This window comes from Scyliorhinus torazame, chromosome 11 (genome assembly GCF_047496885.1).
Source record: "Scyliorhinus torazame isolate Kashiwa2021f chromosome 11, sScyTor2.1, whole genome shotgun sequence".
In the NCBI taxonomy this organism is placed as follows: domain Eukaryota; kingdom Metazoa; phylum Chordata; class Chondrichthyes; order Carcharhiniformes; family Scyliorhinidae; genus Scyliorhinus; species Scyliorhinus torazame.
The window spans coordinates 66388474-66408654 of NC_092717.1; the positions used below are offsets into that span (position 1 = coordinate 66388474).

Consider the following 20181-nt stretch of genomic DNA (forward strand, 5'->3'; position numbering starts at 1 on the left):
CTATTTGAATGGCCTGTGTGCCAGGATTAGTCCGATACAATATAAGGTGGTACACACATAACTGTGGCCCAGATGAGCATGTTATTTGAAGGGGTGGAGGATAGATGTGGGATGTGTGCGGGTGGGCCTGCGAATCATGTCCATCTGTTTTGGGCATGTCCGAAGCTCAGGGGATTCTGGTAGGGGTTTGCTGACGTCATGTCGGAGGTACTGAAGGTAACGGTAGTTTCGAGTCCAGAGGTGGCAAGAGAGGCCGATGTCTTGGCCTTTGCCTCCCTGGTAGCCCGGAGACAGATTGTATTGACATGTAGGGACTCGAAGCCCCCAAAGTTAGAGGTGTGGGCCAGTGACATGGCTGGGTTTCTCCGGCTCAAGAAGATCAAGTTCGACCTGGTCGATGCTAGGGTTTACCCGGAGGTGGCAGCCGTTCATTGACTTCTTTCGGAAAAATTAAGCTGTTAGCAGTGGGGGGTAAAAAGGGTGGGCATGGGGAGTTGGTATGGTGAGGGAAGGTTGGTGGGGAATTGGGATTGGGGAGTTGTTTATGTAAGTCATGTTAGCTGGGTTTTGTTGTTGGTTGGTTGTGTGGTTGCTTATTTTGTTAAAATTAGAATACAAATGCCTCAATAAAATATTTTTCATATGGACGAAGCAGTAATATGAGGTCAGAATTGAACCCAGGTCCCTGAAGCTGTGAGGCAACAGTGTGAGATAACTGTGAGACAACTGTGCTACCGTGCCGCCCTGCAGAAAGACATTGTCAACATAGATCCAACACCTTGTTGTCATTTACCATAGACCCTTGAAGGAGGGACAGGGGGAGATGGGAAGAAGGAACAAGGAGATTGGGGAAGGGGTGGTGTGAAGGGAAGGGTGGTACAGCGCTAATGGAGACACAGTTTTGTCTCATGCGACTCTGGCCAGTCGAACACTTGCCACCTGTCCTCCATCCACTGGGTTCTCCTCAGGCTCATACTCAAGACCCCCCTCTACCTCTTCAGGTGAGGCCACATGTTCCTCCTCCTCAATGTCCAGCATGCTGTGCAACGTTGTGGTGGGCACAGATCACTACGAAGTGGTAGAACCTCTGGGGGATTTATTGAAAAGCACCGCCAGAGTGGTCCAGGCATCAGAAACGCATTTTGAACAGCCCGATGCACCATTCAATGACAGAACGGGTGGCAATATCGGCTTCAATTAAACGGGTCTCTGCCTCGGTCTCAGGCTTCAACATTGGTGCCATCAGCCATGACCTTAACAGGTTTTCCTTGTCCCCATGAGCTAACCTGTCATCCTGGGGTGGTCCTTGAATACACCTGGAATTTCCAAATGCCCCAGGATGTAGCTGTCATGTACGGTCCCAGGACAGCGTGCATGATCCTGAGGTGGTGATCACAAACGATCTGAACATTCAGGGAGTGGAGCTTCTTCCTATTAATATAGGACACTCCAGATAAACCAGTGCTTATAGGGCAATATACATGCCATTGATGTCCCCCTGGACCAGAGGCACCCCGATGATGGCAGTGAATCTTGCAGGGTCACTGTCTGTGCGGAGTCTGCATGTTCTCCCCGTGTTTGCGTGGGTTTCCTCTGGTTGCTCCAGTTTCCTCCCACATTAGAACGGAGAAGGATGAGGGGCGACTTGATAGACGTTTATAAGATGATCAGGGGAATAGATAGAGTAGACAGTCAGAGACTTTTTCCCCGGGTGGAACAAACCATTACAAGGGGACATAAATTTAAGGTGAAAGGTGGAAGATATAGGAGGGATATCAGAGGTAGGTTCTTTACCCAGAGAGTAGTGGGGGCATGGAATGCACTGCCTGTGGAAGTAGTTGAGTCGAAAACATTAGGGACTTTCAAGCGGCTATTGGATAGATACATGGATTACGGTAAAATGATATAGTGTAGATTTATTTGTTCTCATGGGCAGCACGGTAGCATTGTGGATAGCACAATTGCTTCACAACTCCAGGGTCCCAGGTTCGATTCCGGCTTGGGTCACTGTCTGTGCGGAGTCTGCACGTCCTCCCCGTGTCTGCGTGGGTTTCCTCCGGGTGCTCCGGTTTCCTCCCACAGTCCAAAGATGTGCGGGTTAGGTGAATTGGCCAATGATAAATTGCCCTTAATGTCCAAATTGCCCTTGGTGTTGGGTGGAGGTGTTGAGTTTGGGTAGGGTGCTCTTTCCAAGAGCCGGTGCAGACTCAAGGGGCCGAATGGCCTCCTTCTGCACTGTAAATTCAATGATAATCTATGATAAATCTAGGACAAAGGTTCGGCACAACATCGTGGGCCGAAGGGCCTGTTCTGTGCTGTATTTTCTATGTTCTATGTTCTTTTTAAGTCCCAAATGACGTGCTATTAGATAATTTGGACTTCAGAATTCTCCCTCTGTGTACCCGAACAGGCACTGGAATGTAACGACTAATGGCTTTTCACAGTAACTTCATTCCTACTTGTGACAATAAAGATTGTTAAATTATTAATTATTAGAATTAGATCTAGCTCTTAGGCTCAAGGGATATGGAGGGGAAGGCGGGATCAGGATATTGAACATGATGATCAGCCATTATCATAATGAATGACGGAGCAGGCTCGAAAGGCCGAATGGGAAGTTGTTACCATTAGCAGGGGAGATTAGGATCCGGGGGCACAGCCTTAAAATTAAAGGGAGTCACTTTAGAACAGAGATGAGGAGAAATTTCTTCAGCCAGAGAGTGGTGGGTCTGTGGAATTCATTGCCACAGAGGACGGTGGAGGCCGGGACGTTGAGTGTCTTTAAGACAGAAGTTGATAAATTCTTGAATTCTCGAGGAATTAAGGGCAAAGGAGAGAGAGCGGGTAAATGGAGTTGAAATCTGCCATGATTGAATGGTGGAGTGGACTCGATGGGCCGAATGGCCTTACTGCCGCCCCTATGTCTTATGGTCTTATGGCTTTCCTCTGCTTTTATTTTCTATGTATCTAAATGTAGTCCAGGCATACGGAGGGAGCATCTGTTACTTCCCTGATGCAACTGTGGGCTGACATCTGTGAGGTGACACACAGATCCCTGCTCGAATCCTGGAATGGCCCAGAGGCTTAAATATTAAGGGCTGCCGTGACCTTCACGGCCACCAGGAATGGGTGTCCTCCTCCTCCATGGGCTGTACAGCATTCCACGCCAGAGGCCTTACGGCCCATTGAAAGAGCATCCCACCCAGGCCCACTCCCTCACCGTATCCCCGCAACCCCACCTAACCTACACATGATGGAGAAACTTAGCATGGCCAATCAACCTAACTTGCACTTCTTTTGGCTGTGGGAGGAAACCGGAGCACCTGGAGGAAACCGCCACAGACACGGGGAGAACTTGCAGACTCCGCACAGACAGTGACCCAAGCCAGAAATCCACAGATTAGGTGGATTGGCCATGCTAAATTGTCCTTAGTGTCCAAAAGAAAAAATGGTTAGGTGTGGTTACTGGGTTACGGATAAGTTGGAAGTGTGGGCTTTAATAGAGTGCTCTTTCCAAGGGCCGGTGCAGACTTGATGGGCCTAATGGCTGTATCTGCACTGTAAATTCTATGATTCCAACCCAGCCCCCTTGAAGGGTGCACTCTAACTACAACACCCGCCCCCCCTCCCCCCACCCCAACCACAGCATTGGAGCATCAGCGACTGTGCTATTGAGCTGCATCCTGGTAAACAGAGTGGGCTACTCACGGTGTCCATGGTGTGGGCAGCACAGTAGCATAGTGGTTAGCACTGTGGCTTCACAGCTCCAGGGTCCCAGGTTCGCTTCCCTGCTGGGGCACTGTCTGTGCGGAGTCTGCACGTTCTCCCTGTGTCTGCGTGGGTTTCCGCCGGGTGCTACGGTTTGCTCCCACAGTCCAAAGATGTGCAAGTTAGGTGGATTGGCCATGATAAAATTGCCCTTAGTGTCCAAAAAGGTTAGGAGGGGTTACTGGGTTACGGGGATAGGGTGGAAGTGAGGGCTTAAGTGGGTCGGTGCAGACTCGATGGGCCAAATGGCCTCCTCCTGCACTGTATGTTCTATGTTCTATGGTACCAGGTCCTCGCTTTGTACAGTACTAAACATCACCGGCGTGATCCTGATCACGCTATTGGGAGCAGTCCAAGAGAATGGCAGATTATTTGGCGGCGGGTACGAATCCTGCTTTTAGCCTCTCCTGGGATTCGACCACATCGTCGTGGGATCAGCAGCAGGCGCAAAACAGCTGGGAAATTACACCCAATGCGCAAAAGCTATCTTGATTTATATTTGCAAAGTCTGATGAAAAATGCTACCAGCTTTCTCCTAACACAACATACATAAATAGTCGCTTGGCAGTACAGAAGTTAACATTGCTGAAAGAGAAAGACATTTTTCACCTTTCTCTTGTAATCTTACACTTATCAGGAACTTTCACAAGAATAATGAATTGTAAATTGTGGTTCCGTTTGAATTGCCCTGCTGAGTGCATGTCTATTTATTCAGCAACAATATAAGCAAACAATTTTGAAATTACATACCAGGTCAGCTCAGGCAGTGAAACGTAGTTAATGTTAACAGGTCATCAAACTGAAATGTTAATTCTGTGTTGTGTATCAGTTGTGTGTCTTACAGTGAATTTCGCTGAATGTCATTAACAAATGGTTCAAAGGTACTTACCCTGCTAAATTTTCTCTAAGGAATACCTGGAAATTCTCAAGTTCCAAGCGATTATGAATAAGTGCATTCAATGTGTAATTACAGAATTCTTCAGGCACCTTCTGCCAGTAGTTTGGGCCTCTGGTATCCTCTGGAATTTGTATTAGACTATCTGAATGAACAGGAAGAGGAAAATTCTGAAAAAAAAGTTTTTAAAAAAGTGATATTACTATTAACAACTGACCAGTACGGCTTCAATAACTACAGTTGCAAGTCTTTTTGTGAATGTCTTTTTCTCTGGGTGCGATTTAATGGAAACATTTCTAAGTGTCATTTGGGGACGATTGGCAAGATGTTTCTCAGCCAGTATTTAATGGGACTTTCTGGATTATTACCTGAGCCATATATGCAAATAGGCAAAGAACAAGTCAGATTAGCAAAATTAGTGCCATGGTTCAAAGACTGGTGTAGGAGAAGTGGGTTCCGGTTCATGGAGCACTGGCACCACTAGCCACTCTATCATTACCACCAAGCCAGGGGATCACCCTGGTTCAATGAAGAGTTTATAAAACATTGTTTAATTCATTCACGGGATGTGGGCATCACTGGTTAGTCCATCAATCAGAGTGGTGAGTGACATGGAGAGGAAACTCTCCAAGTGGTGGGGTTCCCAGGTATCTGCTGCTCTTGTCCTAGATGTCTTACAACACCAGGTTAAAGTCCAGAATTCACCTGAGGAAGGAGCAGTGCTCCAAAAGCTAGTGATTTGAAATAAACATGTTGGACTTTAACCTGGTATTGTAAGACTTCTTACTGTGCTCACCCCAGTTCAACGCCGGCATCTCCACATCTTGTCCTAGATGGTAGTGATTTGGGCACGGCTGGGTTAGCCATTCATTTCCGGTGCCTGGTCGATGCTGAGTGGTCCATCTGGTTTAATTTCTTTTTTGTGTTTTCGTAGTGGTTGAATATAACTGAGTGGTTTGCTAGTGCATTTCAGAGGCATTTAAGCGTCTAGCATATTGTTGTGGGTGATCAGGTGAGGATGGCAGATTTCCTTCCCTGAAGGACATTAGTAAACCAGATAGGTTTTTACAACAATCAACAGTGGCTTTATGATCATCATTAGATTTTAATTCCAGATTTTTATTGAATTCAAATTTCACCAGCTGCAGTGGCGGTATTCAAACCTGGATCCCACAGCATTACTCTGGTTTACTATCAACAATGGTGTCATGGTCATCATCTGAATAGTGACCCAAGGCCCTATCCAAGGTTGCTTTCCCTCTCCACAGGAGTACCCTAGCATCCATAGAAATCCACCAGGATCAGATCAGATTGGGCTGCATGTTGGCACAGTGGTTAGCACTGATGCCTCACTGTGCCAGGAACCCTGGTACAATTCTGACGTTGGGTGACTGTGTGGAGTTTGCACTTTCTCCCCGTGTCTGCATGGGTCTCCTCCTGGTGCTCCAGTTTCCTCCCACAGTCCAAAGATGTGCAGGTTAGGCAGATTGGCCATGCCAAATTGCCCCTTAGGGTGGGGTTGCAGGATTCAGGCAAGGGTGCTCTTTCGAAGGATTGGTGCAGACTCAATGTGTCTCCTTCTGCACTGTAGGGATTCTATGATAACTCCTCCTGGAAAGTTTAGAAGAGATGTGCGAGGAAAGGTTTTTTTTACACAGACGGTAGTGGGTGCCTGGAACTCGCTGCTGGAGGAGGTGGTGGTCAAAGGATGGAATTGTGTCACCGGAGTCTTTCGAGTAAATCTATTTCCCAGAGTCTGCAACCACAGTAGTGAAGACTCATCTCTTTAATATCTATTTTTCTATTCCTCACAACCCCTCACCTTGTGTCTGTCTTGTGTGTGTCTGGGTGGAGGGTGGAAGGGGTCTTGGGATTAGGTCGTCTGGTCGACCATTATCCTGTTATCTCTTGATATGTTCATCTTTTCTGCTTTTTATTAATAAACAGTTTGTTAATGTTTTACTTATAAATCTGGTGCCTGTAACTTATTGGAGCAGTCAAGGATTAAATATCTTCAGAAATTAACTTCTGTTGGGACTCCGGGGTCGGTGTGGCTGGAATTGACCACGATCTCGCCCAGGGTGTCGTAACATAAATTGGGGACTCGACCGGGATTGGAGACGTTCAATGGCAAATTTGGGGGTATAGAGTAAATTACAAAGACACCAGGTTCGTAGTAATATAACAAGATGGCTATAGAAGCTGCTAAGAAATTTCTCCAGGTGGACGACATATCTCTGTTATTTTAGGAGAAGCTTTGCAGAGACCCGCTCATCGAATTGGCAAGGGAATTGAAACTGGTTCTACCAGCTAGAGCTAAGAAGGTGGAGGTAATTGATGTGAATGCTCAACATTTAAATTTGAAAGCAATGCAGCCTAGGCCGGATTCACAGTGAGTAGAATTGGTTAAGATCCAGTTCCAGGTGAAGCAGAACTGCGACAAACACAAAAAGAAATAGAAATGCAGAAAAAAGAAAAAGAAATTTTAGAGAGAGAGAGAGACAGAAAAGAGGAAAGAGAAAGGGAGAGAGCAAAAGGGTGGCACAGTGGCATAGTGGTTAGCACTGTTGCCTCACAGCTCCAGGGACCTGGGTTCAATTCAGACCTTGGGTGACTGTCTGTGTGGACAAAGAACAATAGAACATAGGAACAGGCCCTTCGGCCCTCCAAGCCCGTACCGGTCATGATACCAACCTTTACCAAAACCCTCAGCACTTCCTTGTGACGTATCCCTTTATACCCATTCTATCATGTTTGTCAAGATGCACTTTCTCTCTGTGTCTGCGTGGGTTTTCTCCGGGTGCTCCGGTTTCCCCCACAGTCCAAAGATGTGTAGGTTAGATGGATTGGCCTCGTTAATTGCCCCTGGGTGTCCAAAGGTAAGGTGGGGTTACTGGGTTATGGGGATAGGGTGGAGTAATGGGCTTAAGCAGGGTGCTCTTTCAAGGGCTGGTGAAGACTCGATGGGCCGAATAGCATTCTTCTGCATTGTAAATTCTATGAAAAGGAAATGGAGATGGAAATGGGGAAGTTGCAATTAGAAAAAGACTTCTTAAGGTACTGGAAAGCGATGGGAAGATTCCAGAACATGAAGGGGAGCCAAGTCCTAGAACAGAACCTGGTGGTGATATGTTTAAGTTTATTCAGGCTCTCCACAAATTTGAAGAGAAAGAAGTAGAAACTTTCTCGAGTGCTCTTGAGAAAATAGCAACCCAAATGGAGTGTCCAAAAGAGAAGCGGACATTATCCCCGCAGAGTAAATTGATGGGAGGGTACAGGATGTTTATGCCCCTTTGTCGGAGCAGGAGTCTAAGGATTAGGACTCGGTGTAAAAGGCTATTTATTCTAGATGCATATGAAATGGTTCTCAAGGCATGTAGTCAAAAATTCTGGAATTTGAAGAGGCTGCTGGGACAGACTTCTGCAGAGTTTGAGAGGGTTAATCAGAACAATTTTAAAGAAGGGTACGAGCATTGGGTGTTATAGAGTTCCATACCTTCAATAATAAGAACCCATATTGAAGACCAGAGGGTACAAACTGCTAGGCAAGCACCAATTATGGCTGACAATTACGAGCTAATCCAGAAATTTAAACCTTTGTTCCATCACCCTCATAATTTTGAAAAGGACAGGAAGTGGCAGAGTGAAAGGATGGCAGGTAGCCAAGGTAATGAATGGATGGCTGGCAAGGCTCCGAGATCTCCGCCTGAAACCAGAAAGGAAGGCACTGGGGGTGGAAGTGAGACTTGGAAGCATAGATGCTACCATTGTAACAAGGTGCGACATGATTGTTCAACCTGTTGGAAGTTTTTTTAAGAAAATATTTTATTGAGGCATTTATAATTTTAACACAACAATAACATTCAACAGAACACACAACGGAATAACCATCATTCCCCCCCAAACACAAACCCTAACCAACATGGTTTATTAAAACACACTGCCAGCCCTTCCCGGCCCTCTCACCATCCTACACTTATTCGTGTACTTCCATGCCTCCCCTTTTCCCCCCCTCCCCCCATTGACAGTCTAGTTTTTCTCGAAGAAGTCAATGAATGGCTGACACCTCCAAGTGAACTCCTGTAACGAACCCCTCATGGCGAATTTAATTTTCTCCAGCCTGAAAAACTGCACCATTCGCTGAGCCAAATCCCCGACATCGGGGGCTCCGAGTCCCTCCATCCCAGTAAAATCCATCTCTGGGCCACCCAGGGAAGCAAATGCCAAAACGTCGGCCTCTCTTACCCTTGGGCTCCCGGGTCTTCCAACACTCCAAAGATTGCCACCTCTGGACTCGGAGCCACCCTCCCTTGCAGGACCTCTGACATAAGACCATAAGACATAGGAGCGGAAGGCCATTCGGCCCATCGAACCCACTCCACCATTCAATCATGGCTGATTTCAACTCCATTTACCCGCTCTCTCTCCATAGCCTTTAATTCCTCGAGAAATCAAGAATTTATCAACTTCTGTCTTAAAGACACTCAACGTCCCGGCCTCCACCGCCCTCTGTGGCAATGAATTCCACAGACCCACCACTCTCTGGCTGAAGAAATTTCTCCTCATCTCTGTTCTAAAGTGACTCCCTTTTATTCTAAGGCTGTGCCCCCGGGTCCTAGTCTCCCCTGCTAATGGAAACAACTTCCCTACATCCACCCTATCTAAGCCATTCATTATCTTGTAAGTTTCTATTAGATCTCCCCTCAACCTCCTAAACTCCAATGAATATAATCCCAGGAGGCTGTGCCCCCGGGTCCTAGTCTCCCCTGCTAATGGAAACAACTTCCCTACATCCACCCTATCTAAGCCATTCATTATCTTGTAAGTTTCTATTAGATCTCCCCTCAACCTCCTAAACTCCAATGAATATAATCCCAGGATCCTCAGACGTTCATCGTATGTTAGGCCTACCATTCCTGGGATCATCCGTGTGAATCTCCGCTGGACCCGCTCCAGTGCCAGTATGTCCTTCCTGAGGTGTGGGGCCCAAAATTGCTCACAGTATTCTAAATGGGGCCTAACTAATGCTTTATAAAGCTTCAGAAGTACATCCCTGCTTTTATATTCCAAGCCTCTTGGGATGAATGACAACATTGCATTTGCTTTCTTAATTACGGACTCAACCTGCAAGTTTACCTTTAGAGAATTCTGGACTAGGACTCCCAAGTCCCTTTGCACGTCAGCATTATGAATTTTGTCACCGTTTAGAAAATAGTCCATGCCTCTATTCTTTTTTCCAAAGTGCAAGACCTCGCACTTGTCCACGTTGAATTTCATCAGCCATTTCTTGGACCACTCTCCTAAACTGTCTAAATCTTTCTGCAGCCTCCCCACCTCCTCCATACTACCTGCCCCTCCACCTATCTTTGTATCATCGGCAAACTTAGCCAGAATGCCCCCAGTCCCGTCATCTAGATCGTTAATATATAAAGAGAACAGCTGTGGCCCCAACACTGAACCCTGCGGGACACCACTCGTCACCGGTTGCCATTCCGAAAAAGAACCTTTTATCCCAACTCTCTGCCTTCTGCCTGACAGCCAATCGTCAATCCATGTTAGTACCTTGCCTCGAATACCATGGGCCCTTATTTTACTCAGCAGTCTCCCGTGAGGCACCTTATCAAAGGCCTTTTGGAAGTCAAGATAGATAACATCCATTGGCTCTCCTTGATCTAACCTATTTGTTATCTCTTCAAAGAACTCTAACAAGTTTGTCAGGCACGACCTCCCCTTACTAAATCCATGCTGACTTGTCCTAATCTGACCCTGCACTTCCAAGAATTTAGAAATCTCACCCTTAACGATGGATTCTAGAATCTTGCCAACAACTGAGGTTAGGCTAATTGGCCTATAATTTTCCATCTTTTTCCTTGTTCCCTTCTTGAACAGGGGGGTTACAACAGCGATTTTCCAATCCTCTGGGACTTTCCCTGACTCCAGTGACTTTTGAAAGATCATAACTAACGCCTCCACTATTTCTTCAGCTATCTCCTTTAGAACTCTAGGATGTAGTCCATCTGGGCCCGGAGATTTATCAATTTTTAGACCTCTTAGTTTCTCTAGCACTTTCTCCTTTGTGATGGCTACCATATTCAACTCTGCCCCCTGACTCTCCGGAATTGTTGGGATATTACTCATGTCTTCTACTGTGAAGACTGACGCAAAGTACTTATTTAGTTCCTCAGCTATTTCCTTGTCTCCCATCACAAAATTACCAGCGTCATTTTGGAGCGGCCCAATGTCAACTTTTGCCTCCCCTTTGTTTTTAATGCGAAGTCTTACAACACCAGGTTAAAGTCCAACAGGTTTGTTTCGATGTCACTAGCTTTCGGAGCGCTGCTCCTTCCTCAGGTGAATGCAGAGGTCTGTTCCAGAAACACATATACAGACAAATTCAAAGATGCCAGACAATGCTCGGAATGTGAGCATTTGTTTTTAATGTATTTAAAGAAACTTTTACTATCTTTCCTAATGTTACTGGCTAGCCTACCTTCATATTTGATCCTCTCTTTCCTTATTTCTCTCTTTGTTATCCTCTGTTTGTTTTTGTAGCCTTCCCAATCTTCTGACTTCCCACTACTCTTTGCCACATTATAGGCTTTCTCTTTTGCTTTGATGCATTCCCTAACTTCCTTTGTCAGCCATGGCTGCCTAATCCCCCCCTCTGATAACCTTTCTTTTCTTTGGGATGAACCTCTGTACTGTGTCCTCAATTACTCCCAGAAACTCCTGCCATTGCTGTTCTACTGTCTTTCCCACTAGGCTCTGCTCCCAGTCGATTTTCGTCAGTTCCTCCCTCATGCCCCTGTATTTAACTGTAACACCTTTACATCTGATTCTACCTTCTTTCTTTCAAATTGGAGATTGAATTCTACCATACTATGATCACTGCCTCCTAAGTGCTCCCTTACTTTAAGATCTTTAATCAAGTCTGGCTCATTACATAACACTAAGTCCAGAATGGCCTGTTCCCTCGTGGGCTCCATCACAAGCTGTTCCAAAAAGCCCTCCTGTAAACATTCAATGAATTCCCTTTCCTTGGGTCCACTGGCAGCATTATTTACCCAGTCCACCTGCATATTGAAGTTCCCCATGATTACTGTGACCTTGCCTTTCTGACATGCACTTTCTATTTCGTGGTACATTTTGTGCCCCCGGTCCTGACCACTGTTAGGAGGCCTGTACATAACTCCCATTATGGTTTTCTTGCCTTTGTGGTTCCTCAACTCTACCCACACAGACTCCACATCATCTGACCCTATGTCATTTAGTGCTATTGATTTAATTTCATTCCTAATTAACAAGGCAACCCCACCCCCTCTGCCCACCTCCCTGTCTTTTCGATAGGTTGTGAATCCCTGGATGTTTAAATCCCAGTCCTGAACCCCCTGCAACCATGTCTCTGTGATGCCTACCACATCATACCTGCCAGTCACAATCTGGGCCACAAGCTCATCTACCTTGTTCCGTACACTGCGCGCATTTAAATATAGCACCTTTAATTCTCCATTGACCGTCCCTTTTTGTTTTCTTAGTGTGGTGGACCTTGGTTTACTGAGCCTTTCCATACACTGTGTCATATTTTGTGGGATGGGGACTATCGTAACCTCTCCTGAGTTTTGTCTTTTCGTGCTTTTTTGTATTCCTAAGCAGCTACGCTTCCCACTGATTACTTCACCTCTTGGTTCCCTGACTTTCCCTTCCCCCCCAATCTTTAGTTTAAAGTCCTATTGACCACCCTATTTATTCTTTTCGCCAGAACGCTGGTCCCAGGTTGGTTCAGGTGGAGACCATCCCAACGGTATAGGTCCCCCCTGTCCCAAAACTGATGCCAGTGTCCCATGAAAAGGAACCCCTCTTTCCCACACCACTCTTTCAGCCACGTGTTAACTTCCCTGATTCTTGCCTCCCTATGCCAATTTGCACGTGGCTCGGGCAGTAATCCGGAGATTATGGCCCTTGAGGACCTGTTTTTTAATTTGAATCCTAGCTCTTTATAATCTCTAAACAGGTCCTCTTTCCTAGACTTGCCGATATTGTTGGTACCGACATGGACCACAACAACTGGATCCTCCCCTCCCTCTCCAGTATCCTTTCAAGCCGGTCAGGGATGTCCCGCACCCTAGCACCGCATACCATGTGGGACTCTTTATCCTGCTCACAAAGGATACTATCTATCCCCCTGATAATAGAATCCCCTGCAACTACAACTTGCCTATTTACTCCCTCCCCTTGAATGGCCTGCTGAACCATGGTGCCTTGGTCAGCAGACTCATCCTTCCTGCAGCCCTGTTCGCCATCCACACAGGGAGCAAGTGCCTCATACCTGTTGGACAGAGTCAAGGGCTGAGGCTCCTGAGTTCCTGACTGCTGGTTCCCTTTACCTGCCTGACTTGCAGTCACACCCTGGTGTCCCTGACCACTGGCAGGATTTAAACTACTTACTCTGACAGGTGTGACTGCCTCCTGAAACACAGTGTCCAGGTAAGTCTCCCCCTCCCGGATGTGCCTCAGTGTTTGAAGCTCAGACTCCAGCTCATCAACTCTGAGCCGGAGCTCTTCGAGCAGCCAACACTTACTGCAGATGTGGTCGCTGCAGCTCGCAATGGGATCTACCAGCTCCCACATCAAGCAGCTCAAGCACATCACCTGACCAGCCATCACTAATTAATTAATTAGTTTAATTTAAGTTTATGAGTTTAGCTGTGTTTTTTTTTTGAATTTGGGGCAGATTTGCTATCTGCAGACATGACATCCGCAAATCCCTGCCAAAAGCCCCTCAGCCTCAGACACGGCCAGAACATGTGCACATGATTCGCAGGACTTGCCGCATATCGCCCACACCTGTCCTCCATCTCCTCAAAGAACCTGCTCATCCGGGCCACAGTCATATGAGCCCTGTGGGCCACTTGAATTGGATCAGGATGAGCCTGGCACACGACGAGTATGCGTTAAGTCTCCGCAGGGCCCCTCCCATAACCCAGCCTCCAACTCCCCCTCCAACTCTTCTTTCCATTTTCTCTTCACCTCCCCTATTGGGGCTCCCTCCCACTCCCATAAGCTGCTTATAGATCTCCGAGGCCTGCCCCTCCCCAACTCCTGTTCTCGATATCATCTTACCCTGTAACTCCCTTTGCAGGATGCGTGGAAAGTACAAGGCCTGCCTCCGTACAAAATGCCTCAGTTGCTGGTTCCGTTCCCACCTGGCATCTCAAACTCCTTCCTCCAGCTCCTCCAAACTCGGAAAACCCTCATCAATAAATAGCTCCCCAAATCTCTCGATCCCTGCCCGCTGCCACCTCCGAAACCCCCCGTCCAGCCCCCCCGGAGCGAACCAATGGTTATCGCATATCGGTGCCCACACCAACGCCCCTCCAAACCCTTGTGCTGCTGCCACTGTCCCCACACCCTCAGGGCTGCCACTACTACCGGGCTTGTGGAGTACAGAGCCAGCGAGAATGGCAGAGGTGCCGTAAACAATGCCCTCAAACCTGTGCCTACAGGATGCCGCCTCCACTCGCTCGCACACCGACCCCTCCCCCACTACCCACTTCCTGACCATCGATATATTCGCTGCCCAGCAATAGTTAATACAGTTTGGAAGAACCAGTCCCCCCTCCCCGCGCTCCCGCTCCAGCAGCACCTTCCTCACCCGCAGAGTTTTACCGGCCCAAATAAATCCCGAAATTACCGCATTCATCCTCCTAGAAAAACGCCTTGGGGATACAAATTGGGAGACACTGAAAAACAAACAACAACCTCGGGATGTACCCTCCCTGCCAGAGACAGCGGGAGCACGTCCCACGTCCGGCGGCATGGCAGCACAGTGGTTAGCACTGTTGCTTCACACTCCAGGGTCCCAGATTCAAATCCCGGCTTGGGTCACTGTCTGTGAGGAGTCTGCACGTTCTTCCCATGTCTGCATGGGTTTCCTTCGGGTGCTCTGGTTTCCTCCCACAATCCAAAGATGTGCAGGTTAGGTGGATTGGCCATGCTAAATTGCCCCTTAAGTGTTAAAAAAAAAAGGTTAGTTGGGGTTACAGGGATAGCGTGGAGGTGAAATGAAATGAAATGAAAATTGCTTATTGTCACAAGCAGGCTTCAAATGAAATTACTGTGAAAAGCCCCTAGTCGCCACATTCCGGCGCCTGTTCGGGGAGGCTGGAATGGGAATTGAACCGTGCTGCTGGCCTGCCTTGATCTGCTTTCAAAGTCAGCGATTTAGCCCTGTGCTTAAGTGGGTGCTCATTCCAAGGGCTGGTGCAGACTTGATGGGCCGAATGGCTTCCTTCTGCACTGCAAATTCTATAATTCTATGATTCATCTGCTCTACTAGCCTACTCAGATTCAATTTGTGGAGCTATCCCCATTCTCGTGCCACCTGGATACTGTGGTGATATGCATCACTGTAAATACACAAGGAGTTAATGTAAATACACTACGACGAAGTAAACACTACAGGGAGCACCAGAGACATCATGACATGCAGACATACAGCTAATGAACACATAGAATAGGACACAACCAATGAGCAGTCAAGACACCCAGAGGTGGCATCACCACAAGGGGGCATTACACAACCCATACAAAAGGACAGGGCACACATGCTCTGCCTCTTTCCACAGGCGACACCCAGAGAGTAGAACAGGGGCAGATCAGGAGCATCACACCCACCACGTGGCTTAGAGCAGGCTGGTTAGTTAGACTGTTACTATAGCAAGATTAGCAGGAGATTCAAACTCATAGAGAACTGTGCTAATGGTTCAATAAATCACATTGAACTTACTTCAAAGTCGAGTATCTTTTGGTCAAAGCTGCATCGAGTTGCAGCCTGTGTTATCCCAGAGTACATAACACAACAGATACCTAAGTGCCTAAAGCTCCCTCCCACCACCTTGAATGGCATCTTTCCCAATCTCCTCTCCTGCCTCCTTGCATGTATCACAAAAACCTCACTTTTGCCATATTCAATTTATACCCCGAGAACCAGCCGAATTCCCCTAGTATCCCCATAATCCCTCCAATCCCCCCAAAGAGTCTGATATATATAAGAGCAAATCGTTCGCACAGAGCGAGACAGTATGCTCCACTCCCCCTTGTACTATCCCCTGCCACACCTTCGGAGCTCGCAGCGTCATTGCCAAAGGCTCTATGGCCAGGGCAAACAGCAGTGGGGAGAGTGGACCTCCCTGCCTCGTCCCCCGGTACAGCCTAAAATATTCCAACCTCATCCGATTCGTGCACACGTTTGCCACCGGTGCCTGATAAAGCAATCCGACCCAGTCCACAAATCCCTGCCCAAACCCGAACCTCCAGGACCTCCCATAAGTACCCCCACTCCACCCGATCAAAGGCCTTCTCCGCGTCCATAGCCACCACCACCACAACCTTGCGCCCCTCTGAAGGCATCATGACAACATTCAAGAGCCTCCTAATATTGGTTGCCAGGTTGCTGCCCCTTCACAAACCCCGTCTGATCTTCCCCTATTACCCCTGAGACACAATCTTCAATCCGTGTGGCCAGGATCTTTTCCAGCAGTTTGGCATCCACATTCAATAAGGAGATTGGTCTATATGATCTGCTGTTTTCCGGGTCTTTGTCTCGCTTCAAAATGTGAGAGATCAACGCCTGCGATAACATCCGGGAGAGCACTCACAACTCCTTTGCTTCATTGAAGGCCCTTACCAACAGCGGTTCCAGCACCCCCGAAACGTCTTATGTAATTCCACCAGTATCCATCCGGTCCCGAGGCCTTATCCGATTGCATCGCTTCCAGCCCCTCTATTACCTCCCCAAGCCCAATTGGGGCCCACAGGCCCTCTACCAGATCCCCACTTTCACCCCCGCCTGATCCAAGACCACCTTCCCCCTTGTATCTCTCACTTTCCCGATCTCTCTCGCCGCCTCCTGCTTCCTCAACTGATGCACCAGCATCCTGCTCGCTTTTTCTCCACACACATCACCCTCCTCAGCTGTCCCACCGCCTTGCCCAAGGATTGGAGACCAAATTCCAATTGTAGCCTCTCGCGTTCCTTCAAAAGCCCTTCCTCTGGGGTCTCTGCGTACCTCCTGTCCACTTGTAGGATTTCTCTTACCAGCCTCTCTATCTCCACCTGCTCCGCCTTCTCCTTGTGTGCCCGGATAGAAATAAATTTCCCCCTGATAACTGCCTTCAGTGCCTCCCAGACTATACCCGCTGACACGTTAATCTTTATATACCCCCAGGTGGCTTTCCTCACCTGCTCACACACCTCTTCCTCCACTAACAGCCCCACATCCAACCTCCATTGTGGGTGCTGGGCCCTTCCTTTGCTCACTCGCAGTTCCAGCCAATGCAGGGAGTGATCCGACAACACTATCGCTGAATATTCAGCATCTATCACTTCTGCCAGCAGTGTTTTGCCCAGCACAAAGAAATCTATTCGGGAATACACCTTGTGCACATGGGAGCAGTACAAAAATGTGCCCCCTCGGCCTCCTAAATTTCCATGGCCCCCACCAGAAGTCCTCAGCCTGTTGGAAGTTACAAGGGAGGTCCATGTGAGTTGTGACAGTTCGCAAGAAGGATTCTGAGAAAGGAGCGAATGTGCAGTATGCTCCGGTGCAGACGGTAGGGTTAGCTGAACTTAGGAGACCGAAGGTGAACACCACTGTGGGAGCAGGCGTAGAGAATGAGGTAGTACCGGTTTAGTGTCAAAGGGGAAAGTTGAGCCATTTTCCTCGACAGAGTCGATTTCGGCGTGAGAACAGCTGGTGAGTCAGTTTCAGCGGGAGCACTGCGGAAGGAGGTTGCTGGGAGGTAAGCCAACCTTTAAAAGCACTTGTCTTTGCAGGGGCAGGCCAGTCGATTTCGGCGGGAGTGGAGCTGGCTGGTTAGTCAATTTCAGCAGGAGCTGAGAATTTTTCTTCTTTTTTTTTTAAATTAGTTTTTTAGGCGGGAACAGGAAGTCGACCCGCGGACGTCTGGGAAGACCCTCACCAATAAATTCTGGTGGAGAGGAAACCCGAGACACTACACGTGTAGTGTCTCCCACCCGCCCTCCTCCTCTAACCTAATAATAAAACCCATTGGTCTGAGGTAAGTACCATATTTTATTATATTATTATTATTTTTTATAAAAATTTAATTTAGTTGTTAGCCAGATCTTGGTAGAAAGTTAGAGGAATGGCAGGGAAGGGAGTGCAATGTTCCTCCTGCAGGATGTTTGAGGTGAGGGATGCAGTTAGTGTCCCTGCTGATTTTACCTGCAGGAAGTGCTGCCATCTCCAGCTCCTCCAAGACCGAGTTAGGGAACTGGAGCTGGAGTTGGAAGAACTTCGGATCATTCGGGAGGCAGAAGGGGTCATAGATAGCAGCTTCAGGGAATTAGTTACACCAAAGATTGGAGATAGGTGGGTAACTGTAAGAGGGACTGGGAAAAAACAGTCAGTGCAGGGATCCCCTGCGGTCGTTCCCCTGAGAAACAAGTATACCACTTTGGATACTTGTGGGGGGGGGGACTTACCAGGGGTAAGCCATGGGGTACGGGCCTCTGGCACGGAGTCTGTCCCTGTTGCTCAGAAGGGAAGGGGGGAGAGGAGCAGAGCATTAGTAATTGGGGACTCGATAGTCAGGGGCACAGATAGGAGATTTTGTGGGAGCGTGAGAGACTCACGTTTGGTATGTTGCCTCCCAGGTGCAAGGGTACGTGAGGTCTCGGATCGTGTTTTCCGGGTCCTTAGGGGGAGGGGGAGCAGCCCCAAGTTGTGGTCCACATTGGTACCAACGACATAGGTAGGAAAGGGGACAAGGATGTCAGGCAGGCTTTCAGGGAGCTAGGATGGAAGCTCAGAACTAGAACAAACAGAGTTGTTATCTCTGGGTTGTTGCCCGTGCCACGTGATAGTGAGATGAGGAATAGGGAGAGAGAGCATTTAAACACGTGGCTACAGGGATGGTGCAGGCGGGAGGGATTCAGATTTTTGGATAACTGGGGCTCTTTCTGGGGAAGGTGGGACCTCTACAGACAGGATGGTCTACATCTGAACCTGAGGGGCACAAATATCCTGAGGGGGAGATTTGTTAGTGCTCTTTGGGGGGGGGTTTAAACTAATGCAGCAGGGGCATGGGAACCTGGATTGTAGTTTTAGGGTAAGGGAGAATGAGAGTATAGAGGTCAGGAGCACAGATTTGACGTCGCAGGAGGGGGCCAGTGTTCAGGTAGGTGGTTTGAAGTGTGTCTACTTCAATGCCAGGAGTATACGAAACAAGGTAGGGGAACTGGCAGCGTGGGTTGGTACCTGGGACTTCGATGTTGTGGCCATTTCGGAGACATGGATAGAGCAGGGACAGGAATGGATGTTGCAGGTTCCGGGGTTTAGGTGTTTTAGTAAGCTCAGAGAAGGAGGCAAAAGAGGGGGAGGTGTGGCGCTGCTAGTCAAGAGCAGTATTACGGTGGCGGAGAGGATGCTAGGTGGGGACTCTTCTTCCGAGGTAGTATGGGCTGAAGTTAGAAACAGGAAAGGAGAGGTCACCCTGTTGGGAGTTTTTCATAGGCCTCCTAATAGTTCTAGGGATGTAGAGGAAAGGATGGCGAAGATGATTCTGGATATGAGCGAAAGTAACAGGGTAGTTATTATGGGAGACTTTAACTTTCCAAATATTGACTGGAAAAGATATAGTTCGAGTACAATAGATGGGTCGTTTTTTGTACAGTGTGTGCAGGAGGGTTTCCTGAAACAATATGTTGACAGGCCAACAAGAGGCGAGGCCACGTTGGATTTGGTTTTGGGTAATGAACCAGGCCAGGTGTTGGATTTGGAGGTAGGAGAGCACTTTGGGGACAGTGACCACAATTCGGTGACGTTTACGTTAATGATGGAAAGGGATAAGTATACACCGCAGGGCAAGAGTTATAGCTGGGGGAAGGGCAATTATGATGCCATTAGACGTGACTTGGGGGGGATAAGGTGGAGAAGTAGGCTGCAAGTGTTGGGCACACTGGATAAGTGGGGCTTGTTCAAGGATCAGCTACTGCGTGTTCTTGATAAGTATGTACCGGTCAGACAGGGAGGAAGGCGTCGAGCGAGGGAACCGTGGTTTACCAAGGAAGTGGAATCTCTTGTTAAGAGGAAGAAGGAGGCCTATGTGAAGATGAAGTGTGAAGTTTCGGTTGGGGCGATGGATAGTTACAAGGTAGCGAGGAAGGATCTAAAGAGAGAGCTAAGACGAGCAAGGAGGGGACATGAGAAGTATTTGGCAGGAAGGATCAAGGAAAACCCAAAAGCTTTCTATAGGTATGTCAGGAATAAGCGAATGACTAGGGAAAGAGTAGGACCAGTCAAGGACAGGGATGGGAAATTGTGTGTGGAGTCTGAAGAGATAGGCGAGATACTAAATGAATATTTTTCGTCAGTATTCACTCAGGAAAAAGATAATGTTGTGGAGGAGAATGCTGAGCCCCAGGCTAATAGAATAGATGGCATTGAGGTACGTAGGGAAGAGGTGTTGGCAATTCTGGACAGGCTGAAAATAGAT

The 20181-nt window shown here is 47.9% G+C and overlaps 1 protein-coding gene across 1 annotated transcript in view; it reads right to left on the bottom strand.

Annotated features, from left to right (window-relative positions):
• LOC140385928 (regulator of G-protein signaling 22-like) overlaps nucleotides 1-20181 on the bottom strand; it is a 927092-nt gene that overhangs the window by 163276 nt on the left and 743635 nt on the right. Inside the window, exon 18 of the mRNA XM_072468579.1 lies at nucleotides 4658-4833. Coding sequence (XP_072324680.1) covers nucleotides 4658-4833 — 176 coding nt within the window. The remainder of the gene's footprint in view (nucleotides 1-4657; nucleotides 4834-20181) is intronic.